Source organism: Camarhynchus parvulus, chromosome 21 (assembly GCF_901933205.1).
Source record: "Camarhynchus parvulus chromosome 21, STF_HiC, whole genome shotgun sequence".
In the NCBI taxonomy this organism is placed as follows: Eukaryota; Metazoa; Chordata; class Aves; order Passeriformes; family Thraupidae; genus Camarhynchus; species Camarhynchus parvulus.
This window is the reverse complement of record NC_044591.1, coordinates 853668-866046: the sequence shown is the minus strand read 5'-3', so window position 1 is coordinate 866046 and position 12379 is coordinate 853668. Positions and strand designations below refer to the sequence as shown.

The 12379-nt window shown below is 57.6% G+C and overlaps 1 protein-coding gene across 3 annotated transcripts in view; it reads left to right on the top strand.

The window, feature by feature from the left end:
* ATP13A2 (ATPase cation transporting 13A2) overlaps positions 1-12379 on the top strand; it is a 31296-nt gene that overhangs the window by 15533 nt on the left and 3384 nt on the right. For all 3 annotated transcript variants that reach the window (XM_030963649.1, XM_030963646.1, XM_030963648.1), the window contains exons 11-25: positions 2149-2280; positions 3723-3878; positions 3970-4080; positions 4196-4242; positions 4329-4517; positions 5113-5319; positions 6001-6120; positions 6277-6433; positions 7109-7229; positions 7423-7547; positions 8478-8638; positions 9856-9966; positions 10607-10686; positions 11230-11382; positions 12130-12226. In XM_030963649.1, coding sequence (XP_030819509.1) covers positions 2149-2280; positions 3723-3878; positions 3970-4080; positions 4196-4242; positions 4329-4517; positions 5113-5319; positions 6001-6120; positions 6277-6433; positions 7109-7229; positions 7423-7547; positions 8478-8638; positions 9856-9966; positions 10607-10686; positions 11230-11382; positions 12130-12226 — 1967 coding nt within the window. The remainder of the gene's footprint in view (positions 1-2148; positions 2281-3722; positions 3879-3969; positions 4081-4195; positions 4243-4328; positions 4518-5112; positions 5320-6000; positions 6121-6276; positions 6434-7108; positions 7230-7422; positions 7548-8477; positions 8639-9855; positions 9967-10606; positions 10687-11229; positions 11383-12129; positions 12227-12379) is intronic.

The window sequence follows — 12379 nt, the reverse complement described above, 5'->3', positions numbered from 1 at the left end:
GATGTTGGGACGCACTGAAGTAACATTATTGTACTTGGGAATAACGTTATGAGACACCAGAGTAATGTTGGGGTGTGTGGGAATAATGTTGGGATACATGGGAATAATGTTATGAAACACCAGAGTAATATTGGGATGTGTGGGAATAATGTTGGGATACATGGGAATAACCGTATGATATATGGGAATAATGTTGGGATACATGGAAATAATGTTGGGATATGTGGGAATAATGTTCTGGTATATGGGAATAATGTTATTGTACATGGGAATAATGTTATGAAACACCAGAGTAATATTGGGATGTGTGGGAATAGTGTTGGGATACATGGGAATAACCGTATGATATATGGGAATAATGTTGGGATATATGGGAATAATGTTGGGATGTATGGGAATAATGTTGTGATATATGGGAATAATGTTAGGATATATGGGAATAATGTCATTATACATGGGAATAATGTTATGAGACCCCCAGAGTAATGTTGGGATACGAGGGAATAATGTTAGGGATATATGGGAATAACGTTATTATACATGGGAATAATTTTGGGATGCACAGGAATAATCTTATGAGACACTGGAATAATTTTGGGGTCCAATTAGTAAAAGATGCCTCTGTCCAAATGAAGGTGCAGACAAGACCATGTTCCAAAGCCAATATGGATTTAATTTAACAGGGGATTTCAGGGAAAGAGAGAGAGAAATTGATTACAAGGATAATCCCCCCATGAATCCCTGCCCTCTCCCAGCAGCCCTTTTCCTCCTGCTCTTCCCCGTGCTGGGAATCCCTGGGGTTCCTCTGGTGGTTCCGTTTGTCACACAGCCCAAACCCTGGCTGTCCACAGGTGTTTGTGCCATTCCCAGCGCTCAGGGTGGCTGGGAATTCTGGTCAGGATCAGCTCTCCCCAGGCCTGGATCTCAGTTTCCCACCTCCGGGGAATTAACCCCTTCCTGTTTGCTGTGTTATCCCATGGGGATTCCTTCCCTGGTGCCTGGAGATGAGTGTCCCCATTCCCCAATCCCTGAGGGGGTTCTTCACATGCCTGGAGATGAGTTTCCCCATTCCCCAGTCCCTGAGGGGGTTCCTCAGGCCCTGAGCAGGTTCTCCAGGTGTCAGGAGATGAGTGCCCCCATTCCCCTTCGTCCTTGCCCGTTTCACGCCCAGGTTGGGTCCCCACCTAATCATAACCTACTTGCCACAAATTGCCCTGTTCCCCAGGCCCTGAGCGGGTTCTCCAGGTTTCTGGAGATGAATGCCCCATTCCCCAGGCCCTAAGAGGGTTCTCCAGGAGCCTGGAGATGAGTGCCCCTGTTCCTCAAACCCTGAGGAGGGTTCTCCAAGTGTCTTGAGATGAGTGCTCCATTCAACCCCAATCCCTGAGCAAGTTCTCCAGGTCCTGGAGAGGAGTGACTCCATTCCCCAGGCCCTGAGTGGGTTCTCCAGGTGTCAGGAGATGAGTTTCCCCAATCCCTCTGAGTGGGTTCTGCAGGTGTCTGGAGATGAACGCCCTGTTCCCCAGGCCCTGAGTGGGTTGTCCAGGTGCCTGGAGATTAATGCCCCATTCCCCAATCTCTGAGTGGGTTCTCCAGGTGTCAGGAGATGAGTGCTCCATTCCCCAGGCCCTGAATGGGTTCTCCAGGTGAAAACCCCTTTTCCCCAGGCCCTGAATGGGTTCTCCAGGTGCCAGGAGATGAACGTGCCCCCATTCCCCAGGCTCTGAGTGGGTTCTCCAGGTGCCTGGAGATGAGTGCTCCCATTCCCCAGTCTCTGAGTGGGTTCTCCAGGTGTCAGGAGATGAGTGCTCCGTTCCCCAGGCCCTGAGTGGGTTCTCCAGGTGTCAGGAGATGAGTGCCCCCATTCCCCAATCCATGAGTTGGTTCTCCAGATGCCTGGACATGAATGCCCCATTCCCCAGGCCCTGAGCAGGTTCTCCAGGTGTCAGGAGATGAGTGCCCTGTTCCCCAGGCCCTGAGCAGGGTTCTCCAGGTTTCTGGAGATGAGTGCTCCCATTCCCCAGTCTCTGAGTGGGTTCTCCAGGTGTCAGGAGATGAGTGCTCCGTTCCCCAGGCCCTGAGTGGGTTCTCCAGGTGTCAGGAGATGAGTGCCCCATTCCCCAGGCCCTGAGCAGGGTTGTTTTCCAGAGGAGCTGGTGGTCAGCTCGGCAGAGCTGGTGCCCGGGGACTGCATCCGGCTGCCGGCGGCCGGGGCGCTGCTGCCATGCGACGCGGCGCTGCTGAGCGGGGAGTGCATGGTCAACGAGAGCCTGCTGACCGGTGAGAGCCCTCCCTGCGCGCCGGGGTGGCTGCCTGGAGCAGGGGCCAGACACGGTTATGTGGGTGTTTATTGAAGGCCCTCCATGGATACGCCTTGGGCAGTCAGAGACCTCGGAGGCCCGAGATGGAGTAGAAATTCTCCAGAGTAGAAATCCATTTTGGTTTAGGTGAAATGTGCATCTTTGAGTCTGTGGTTAGAAGACATGGGTATTTAGCCTGACTGCAAAAGCCTAGGCTCAGGGAAACTGCTTCAGTGAAGGACAGAGATAAGGAAAAGGAGACAGAGTGTGATAGAGAGAGACCGAGAGATTTCTGTGAGAGCAGCTCAACCTGACCTAAGAATTCTTTCTGATAAAGAAGAACTAGCAGCAAATGTCACACAAAATTCGTAAAAATGAATATGTATAAACCTATTGTGAAATTGTATGCATCTGTATTTGAGAGGGGGATAAAAAAGGGCCTGAAGTTCCCAGAAGCACGCATGTCTTTTAAGGAGAGTAATCTCCACATGCGTCCAGCGCTGTAATAAACATACAGGCTTTACAACTCTCACAAAGTTATAGAGTTTTTGGTTATCTCCACAAAACAGGCCACACCCGAAATGGACAATGGTCACGAGTTTTTCAGATAGTTATAAATTTTTAACCCCGTTTACATAACAGGGGTTAATGCTCCAATTACAGCTTCAGGTGATGAAGTCATTTAGCCCCAGTTTGCTGCCCCCCAACTCATTTTGTTTATACTTTTTGGGCCCTGAGGCTGGAGGGTGTCCTTGAGTTTCAGGCCCAGAGGAATTGTTGTGTCTGAGCAGAACGGGAGAGCAGCAGCTGGCACTGTGTGGAGTGTGGAGTTAGGCACTAATGCAGCGCAGGATCTCAAAAATGCAGAATATAAAATCCTCAGGCAGCAGTGTCAGCGGCCTGGCCTGGCACTGCTGGGTGGGTGTCACTGTGGGATCCCCAGCTGGTGCCAGCAGGGTGTGTGTCCCCAGCAGGGTGTGTGTCCCCAGCAGTGTCCCAGCAGTGTCCCCAGCAGTGTCCCAGCAGTGTCCCTGTCCCCAGGCGTACCGCTGGATGATCGATTCCTGGGATGAGTTCATGGAGGAGCGCTGTCCCTGTCCCCAGCAGTGTCCCTGTCCCAGCAGTGTCCCCAACATTTCCCTGTCCCCAACAGTGTCCCTGTCCCCAGCAGTGTCCCTGTCCCAGCAGTGTCCCCAACATTTCCCTGTCCCCAACAGTGTCCATGTCCCCAGCAGTGTCCGTGTCCCCAGCAGTATCTGTGTCCCCAGCAGTATCTGTGTCCCCAGCAGTGTCTCCAGTGGTGTTTGTGGTGTCCCCAGCAGTGTCCCAGCAGTGTCCCTGTCCCAGCAGTGTCCCAGCAGTGTCCCTGGCTGGCCCCTGACCCCCTGGGGTGACAATCCCCCCCTGGAATGTTCTGGGCAGGGGAGAGCGTGCCGGTGATGAAGACGCCGCTGCCCGCGGGCGGAGCCGCGTACTGCCCCGAGGAGCACCGGCGGCACACGCTGTTCTGCGGGACACAGGTCATCCAGGCCAAGGCCTACGTGGGCGGGGAGGTGCTGGCCGTGGTCACCCGCACAGGTGAGGGCGTGGGGGATAATCCAGGAGGAATCCCAGGTTAGATCCGTGCCCGTGCGAGCAGTGCCGTGGTGACCTCCTGCTTGTCCCGCAGGGTTCTGCACGGCCAAGGGGGACCTCATCAGCTCCATCCTCTACCCCAAGCCCGTGAGCTTCAAGTTCTACAAGGATGCTGTGAAGTTCGTGCTGTTCCTCGCCATCCTGGGTAGGTCTGGGCGTGGAGGCTCATCCTGGAGCAGCCAGGTTCCTTGGAATGGAATTCCATTCCAGCTCCCCGCTGTGCCCTGCTTTGTAACGGAGCCCCTTCTCCCCCTGCGCAGCTCTCATCGGCACTTTGTACAGCATCCTCATCCTGGTTAGGAACAAGGTAGGGCTGGTGGAGCGAGCGGGAGAGCCCACAGGGATCCGTTGAGGGAGGGATGCCCACCCCTGTTCCTCCTGCTCCCCTCCCAGGTCCCGGTGGGACAAATCATCATCCGCGCCCTGGACCTGGTCACCGTCATCGTGCCGCCAGCGCTGCCGGCCGCCATGACCGTGGGCACCATCTACGCCCAGAACCGGCTGAAAAAACAGGGAATCTTCTGCATCAGCCCCCCCCGGATCAACCTGTGCGGGAAGATCCGCCTGGTGTGCTTTGACAAGGTGAGGCGTATAGTAAAGCCTCGATCTTGGCCTTGTTATCGAGCGGTGCAAGGATGGTCTGGGAGCCCAGTCCCTCTGGGAGACAGAGAGCCCGAATGCCCAGTTAGCTCGTGGCTATCACCACAGGCTGCCCTTAGCAAGCTCAGTGATTGTCAGCTCTTTAGTGATTCTCAGCTCTCTTGGGATCTCAGCTCTTTACTTGCTCGCTAGGGCGCCCTTGGCTGAGGCTGCAGCAGACACAAGAGAGGAGAAGTCCTGGTGTTTCACAGCGATGGTTTATTGGGGAGACTGTGAAGGGTCCTGCGACAGCTCTTCTTCTGTCGAATGGGCTAAACCAGCCCCTTTTTATAGGTGTAGGGGGATCCAAACTTGTCCAATAGTAAGGTATAGTGGCCTATGACGTTACAAAGATAAGGCTAAGGGGCAGGGGGGTCAGAGACAGGAGCTTATTTTGCTGTCCCATCGTGACTCAGCAGTTCCTACGTTAAGTCTCAGCCCTCCATGGAGCTTTCTGGGGGTCTATGGGGTCTGCTACAGCGGTGGGCGGGGGGGGTGGGCGCCGGGGCTGCCCGGACCCACCACGCTGTGCCCGCAGACCGGCACGCTGACCCAGGAGGGGCTGGACGTGTGGGGCGTGGTGCCCCTGGAGCAGCAGCGCTTCCTGCCCATCGTGCACGAGCCCCGCTGCCTGCCCGCCGGCGCCCTGCTCTACGCCCTGGCCACCTGCCACGCCGTGTCACCGCTGCGGGGACAGCTCGTCGGGGACCCCGTGGACATCAAAATGCTGGAATCCACCGGCTGGGTGAGGCGGGTGTCGCCGCCCGGGGGCTGTGTACAAATCAGGAATGGGACGGGGCTGCTGCGGAACGTGCCTTGAGCTGTTTTGTTTTCCAGCATCGGTCTCGCTACATGGTTATGACAATGAGAAGATGCCAGCAGCTCACATCCAAGGCAGCAGACCAAGAACTTAATGTTACAACTTACTTTATAAGTTTTTTGACCAATCACACAAAGCAAAAGCATATTGACAGTAGTTCTATCCAATCATATAAGCACATGAACCTTTGGTTAAAACAATGCTTTCTTATTTCAAATACAATACCTACTTGTAAGCTTTAAAACACACCGCACAGAGCTCCATTATTATTATCAACCTTCCTAATATCTTGCTAGATAAACTTTTCTGTAGCTTAGAGAGTTATTCTAGACAAGGGTTAATACACAGATCATTGTTCTATTTGTTATTGCTTTTCTACAGTTTAAATAATTTTTCTGCTGACCTATCTCATGGCTGCTGCCTAGCTCTAATCGCAGTTCTACTGCCTCTAAAGCCTGCCTTTTGCAGCTTTCCCAAAACCCTCTAATTTTGTAGATTCCCACCATGGGGGCTGCAGGGCTGGAGAGGGAGGTGTTGGGAATCTCGGTGGTTCTGGACCCTCTGTGGCTGGATGAGCTCGGCAGGGTTTTGCCCTCTCGGTTTCAGCGCCTGGAGATGATGGAGGAGGAGGAGGAGGAAGGGGAGCTCCCGGCGTTCCAGCAGTTTGAGATGAAGGTCTTGGCCGTGGTGAAACCTCCGCCGGAGGAGGAACAACCTCGGGACAGGGTAATCCATGGAACAGCTGCCCATCCTCCTGCCTCCTGGAGGAGTTCCTGCCTCCTGGAGGAATTCCCACCTCCTGGAGGAATTCCCACCTCCTGGAGGAGTTCCTGCCTGCTGGAGGAGCTCCTGCCCAGCCCTGATCCCACCCACTCTCCACAGAGGCACCAGGCCCCCCTGGGGATCCTGCGGCGTTTCCCGTTCTCCTCCTCTCTCCAGAGGATGAGCGTCCTGGTCAAGCTGCCCGGGGAGGCCTCGGCCCACGCCTACGTCAAGGGCGCCCCAGAGATGGTGGCCAGTCTGTGCAGGAAGGAAACTGGTTGGTACTGGGAGGTGGGCTCACCCCCAGTCCGGCTGCCTGCATCCCTGAGGCTCATCCCCCACGGAATTATCCTCAGGAACGCTGTGGGGCAGCTCCCGAAGGCTTTGGGGTGCCTCCAGCCACAGGAGGGAAAGGAAACATGAGCCAGAAGATGGGGATGGGGTTGGGGGCTTCCCCCAGCCCATGCTGCCATCTCCAGGCTCCTTGGGGTGGGGAGAGCTTCCCCCAGCCCAGTATGGGATCTCCAGGCTCCTGGAAATGAGGAGAGTTTCCTCCAGCCCATCATGCGATTTCCAGGCTCCGTGGGGTGGGGAGAGTTTCTTCCAGCCCATCCTGGGATCTCCAGGCTCCATGGGGTAGGGAGAGCTTCCCCTAGCCCAGTATGGGATTTCCAGGCTCCTTGGGGTTGGAGGCTTCCCCCAGCCCAGTGTGGCATCTCCAGGTTCCATGGGCTTGAGGGCTTCCTCCAGTCCAGGATGGGATCTCCAGGCTCCATGGGGTGGGGAGAGCTTCCCCCAGCCCAGGATGGGATCTCCAGGCTCCTTGGGATTGGGAGAGCTTCCCCCAGCCCATCCTGGGATCTCCAGGCTCCATGGGGTGGGGACAACTTCCCCCAGCCCAGGATGGGATCTCCAGGCTCCCTCAGGAGCTGTTCTGGCCTCGCTTTTCCAGTGCCCCCGGATTTCTCCCAGATGCTCCGGCACTACACCACCGACGGGTTCCGGGTCCTGGCCCTGGCCTGCAAAGCCCTGGGCACGGTGGCCACCTTTGAGGAGGCCCTGCAGCTCCCCAGGTTGGTGCCAGCTCTCCCTTTCTTCCTCTCCTCACTCTCTCCTGACATTTCCTGGGATGCCCTGCAGGGAATTCATCCCTAATCCATACGGAGGGAATTCCTGGATGGTTCCCAGATGGATTTTAGCTGCTCACACCCCTTGATCCTCTGTGCTGGTTTTGGAGGTGATGAAAGGCTCCTTGTCTCCCACCAGGGACTCTGTAGAGAGCGGCCTGAGCTTCCTGGGGTTCCTGGTCATGAAGAACGTCCTGAAGCCAGAGTCTGCCCCGGTGATCCAGCTGCTGAGGAGCGCCAACATCCGCCCCGTCATGGTGACAGGTGACCCTGGGGGGACCAGCACTCGGGGCTCGGGGAGGGACAGCACACAGACAGCCCTGGGCAGTGTGCGGGGAGAAAGGGCTTTCCCACCAGGAACCCCATCCCAGGAGCCCCACCAGGAACCCCACCAGGAATCCACCTCACCCCAACAATCCCAGCCTGTCCTGGAGCTCTGGCAGCCCTGGGGCTGGGACCATTCCCTGGGCAGCCTGGGCAGTGCCCAGCACCCTCTGGGGAAGAGCCTTTCCTGATCCCACCAGGAACTCCCCCAGGAACCCCATCAGGAATCCCACCTCAGGAGCCCCACCAGGAATTCCAACCCAGGAACCCCACCAGGAATCCCACCCCAGGAACCCCACCAGGAATCCCACCTCAGGAGCCCCACCAGGAATCCCAACAGGATCCCAACAGGAACCCTACCCCAGGAATCCCACCAGGGACCCCACTAGGAATTCTACCCCAGGAACCCCACCAGGAATCCCACCAGGGATCCCAGCAGGAACCCCAGCATGACCCCCAGCAGGAATCTGTGCCTGGAGCAGCTGTGGGGGCACCACGAGCACTCCTGGGTCCTGGCTCTGTGCATCCCTGCCCTCGGGATCCACTGCGGGGCTCAGGGCGTGGACGTGTTTTGGGTGGAAGAAATCATTGTTCTGCTGCCCATCCCCTAAATATTGCTGGAATCCCAAATTCCGTGCCTAATGCAGGGGGTGTAGGGTCACCTCTGGGTGTTTTCCAGGCAGGAGAACAGGGGTTGAACCCACATTTCTTTGGGGCAGGGCAGGCGGGAGGTTTTGGAGGAAAGAAGAGGGAAGCGAAGCCGCCACATGGCTGCGGTGGCCGGGAGAGGGGACACGGCAGCTTGGAGCTGCTCCTCTTGCCCTGGACATCCCCAAACCTCCTTGCTGACGGCCCACGTGTCCCTGGCAGGGGACAACATGCTGACAGCCATGAACGTGGCGCGGGGGTGCCGCATGGTGGAGCCCAGGGAGGGCGTGATCTTCGTCACGGCCTCGCCGCCCGGCCACGACAAACCCGCCGCCCTCAAGTTCGTCCTGGCCGAGCATTCCCAGGGCGAGGAGCAGCCCGAGGTGAGAGCCCAGGACACCTTTTGGGAGCCCAACCTGCCCAGGCGCCCTGCAGGGCTCGTTTTTTTGTGGAATCACAGAATTCCAGCGTGGTTTGGGTTGGAGGGACCTTAGAGTTCATCCCATCCCATGGGCAGGGACAATTTCCACCATGCCAGGGTGCTCCAAGCCCTGTCCAGCCTGGCCTTGGGTACTTCCAGGGATCCAGGGGCAGCCACAGCTGCTGTGGGCACCCTCACAGGGAGGAATTTCTTCCCAATATCTAAGAAATGGAGTCCCTCAAATCCGAATTTCTCCGCAGTCCTGGGAATCCCAGAATCCCAGAAAGGGTTGGGTTGGAAGGGAGCTCAAAGCTTGTCCCATTCCATGGGCAGGGACACCTTCCACTGTCCCAGGGTGCTCCAGCCTGGCCCTGAGCCCTCCCAGGGATGGGAAGGGGTTTTCCATCATCGTTACCTTTGGAGGCTGTGATCCTGCTCCTCATAAACCCATCCTCTGGGAGAGGTTCAGCTGCTCCTGCCTATCCCTGGAGCACATCCAGGGATCCAGGCTGGAGTGGCAGCTCCAAACACCTGCCCATGGATGCTGCCAGATCCTGCTCCCAGCTGGGCGTGGAATGCTGGGCTGCACCCCAAACAGCCCCATTGGTGCGCCTGGAATTGGGATTTTGGGGAGCCTTTCCCACTGCTCTGGGTGTGGCATGGAGACCTCAGTTAGCCCAGCCCTGCACCCCAAACAGCCCCACTGGGAATTGGGATTTTGGGAGCCATTCCTGGTGCTCCGTGCTGGGTGTAGAGGGCTGGCTCAGCCCAGCCTTGTACCCCAAACAGCCCCATTGGGAATTGGGATTTTGGGGAGCCATCCCCTGCTGCTCCAGGCTGGCCTTGGATGGCTGGATCAGACCAGCCTTGTACCCCAAACAGCCCCACTGGGAATTGGGATTTTGGGGAGCCATCCCCTGCTGCTCCAGCCTGGGCATGAAAGGCTGGCTCAGCCCAGCCCTGCATCCCAAATAGCCCCACTGGGAATTGGGATTTTGGGAGCCATTCCTGGTGCTCCAGGCTGGGCTTGGATGGCTGGATCAGACCAGCCTTGTACCCCAAACAGCCCCACTGGGAACTGGGATTTTGGGGAGCCATTCCTGCTGCTCCAGGCGGGTCCTGGCTCGGCCCAGGGGCCCTGCAGGGGTTGGGGCTGGAGCTGGGGCTGTTTCCTGGCAGGGCCTGCAGCAGCGGGACGGCTCCTCCCTCCCACCCCGGCACTGCCACTTCGCCCTCAACGGGAAATCCTTCCAGGTGGTCTGCGAGCACTTCTCCGAGCTGCTGCCCAGGGTGAGTGGGCAGGGAGCCCTCAGGGGCCTTGGGGAACCTTCCAGTGCCTCTGGGAACCTTCCAGTGCCTTGGGAAACCTTCCATTGCTGCTGGGAACCTTCCAGTGCCTCTGGGAACCTTCCAGTGCCTTGGGAAACCTTCCATTGCTGCTGGGAACCTTCCAGTGCCTCTGGGAACCTTCCAGTGCCGCTGGGAACCTTCCAGTGCCTTGGGGAAGCTTCCAGTGCCTTGGGGAAGCTTCCAGTGCCTTGGGGAACCTTCCAGTGCCTCTGGGAACCTTCTAGTGCCACTGAGAACCTTCCAGTGCCTTGGGGAACCTTCTAGTGCTTCTGGGAACCTTCTAGTGCTGCTGGGAGCCCTCCAGTGCTACTGGGAGCCTTGTTCCCTGCTGGACAATCCCAGTTCCCTACTGGACAATCCCAGTTCCCAGCTGGACATTCCCAGTTCCCTACTGGACAATCCCAGTTCCCAGCTGGACATTCCCAGTTCCCTGCCCATCTGGACATTCCCAGTGCCCATCTGGACATTCCCAGTTCCCAGCTGAACATTCCTGGTTCCCAGCTGGACATTCCCGGTTCCCAGCTGGACATTCCCAGTTCCCTGCCCACCGGGAATGCTGACGGATCCTCCCTGTTGGCAGATCCTGCTCCGGGCCACCGTGTTCGCCCGCATGCTGCCAGAGCAGAAGACCCAGCTGGTGTGCAGCCTGCAGGAGCTCAAGTAAGGCCCAGGGGCTGGATCCCAGGGGCTGGATCCCAGGGCTGGATCCCAGGGGATAGGTGCTGGAGTTTGGGATGGGTGGCATTGGGCGACACCTCAAACATCACCTGGTGGCACCCGTGCCATGGGCAGGGGCACTTCACCAGGTCCAGCCTGGAACGGGGCGCCCACAGCTTCTCTGGGCTGAGCCGGGAATTTTCCCCATTCCCTGAGGAATATGGGTCCCTTTCCTGTGTTCCCTGACAAATTTGGGGTCCCTTCCCCATTCCCTGAGGAATTTGGGCTCCCTTTCCTTGTTCCCTGAGGAATGTAGGGTCCCTTTCCTTGTTCCCTGAGGAATGTGGGGTCTCTTACCCAATTCCCTGAGGAATGTAAGATCCCTTGCCTGTATTCCCAGAGGAACGTGGGCTCCCTTCCCCACTCCCTGAGGACTGTGAGCTCCCTTCCCCATTCCCTGAGGAATGTGGGGTCCCTTTCCCATTCCCTGAGGAATTTGGGGTCCCTTCCCCATTCCCTGAGGAACTTGGGCTCCCTTTCCTGCAGTTACTGCGTGGGGATGTGCGGGGACGGTGCCAACGACTGCGGCGCGCTGCGGGCGGCCGACGTCGGCATCTCGCTGTCCGAGGCCGAGGCGTCCGTGGCCTCGCCCTTCACCTCCCGCGTGGGCACCATCGAGTGCGTGCCCAGGGTCATCCGGTGAGCGGGGGAATCCCGGGAATGCGGGGGAATCCCGGGAATGCCGAAATACCCTCGGGGTCCCTCCCGGGGAGGGCTGGCCGGTGGTTAGACTGGGAGGGACTGGGAGGGACCTGGGAGAGACCTGGGATAAACTGGGATAAACTGGGAGGGACTGGGACAAAATGGGAGGGATTGGAGGGGACTGGGAGAGGACTGGAAGGAACCTGGGAGAATCCTGGGATAAACTGGGATAGACTGGGACAAAATGGGAGGGACCTCGGAGGGACCTGGGAGGGACTGGAAGGAACCTGGGAGAGACCTGGGATAAACTGGGAGGGACTGGGACAAAATGGGAGGGATTGAGGGGGACTGGGAGGCACCTCGGAGGGACATGGGAGGGACTGGAAGGAACCTGGGAGAATCCTGGGATAAACTAGGAGGGACTGGGATAGACTGGGAGGGACTGGAAGGAACCTGGGAGAGACCTGGGATAAACTGGGAGGGACTGGGACAAAATGGGAGGGATTGGAGGGGACTGGGAGGGACCTCAGAGGAACCTGGGAAAATCCTGGGATAAACTGGGATAAACTGGGCGGGACTGGGACAAAATGGGAGGGATTGGGCGAGACTGGAAGGGGACTGGGGGGGCTGGGAGGGGATTTGGGGTTACTAGTTTATACTGGTTCAGGGCTTTTCATTACTGGTTCAGGGTGCCCATTGCTGACCATTGGGTGCCCATTGCGTGACGCCGTTTCCCCCCACCAGGGAGGGCCGGTGCTCCTTGGTCACCTCCTTCGGGGTCTTCAAGTACATGGCCCTGTACAGCCTGGTGCAGTTCGTGTCCGTGCTCCTGCTCTACACCGTGAGTGCCACCCCGAATCCCCGCTCTTCTCAGAATTCCTGGGGCGCCGATGCCTTCTGGGGCTGCCTAAAAACAGAGCCAGACAAAATGAAGGGAATAAAAAGTGGGTGTATTGATTGAAGGGCTCTCAGGTACTTTTTGGGCAGATAAAAC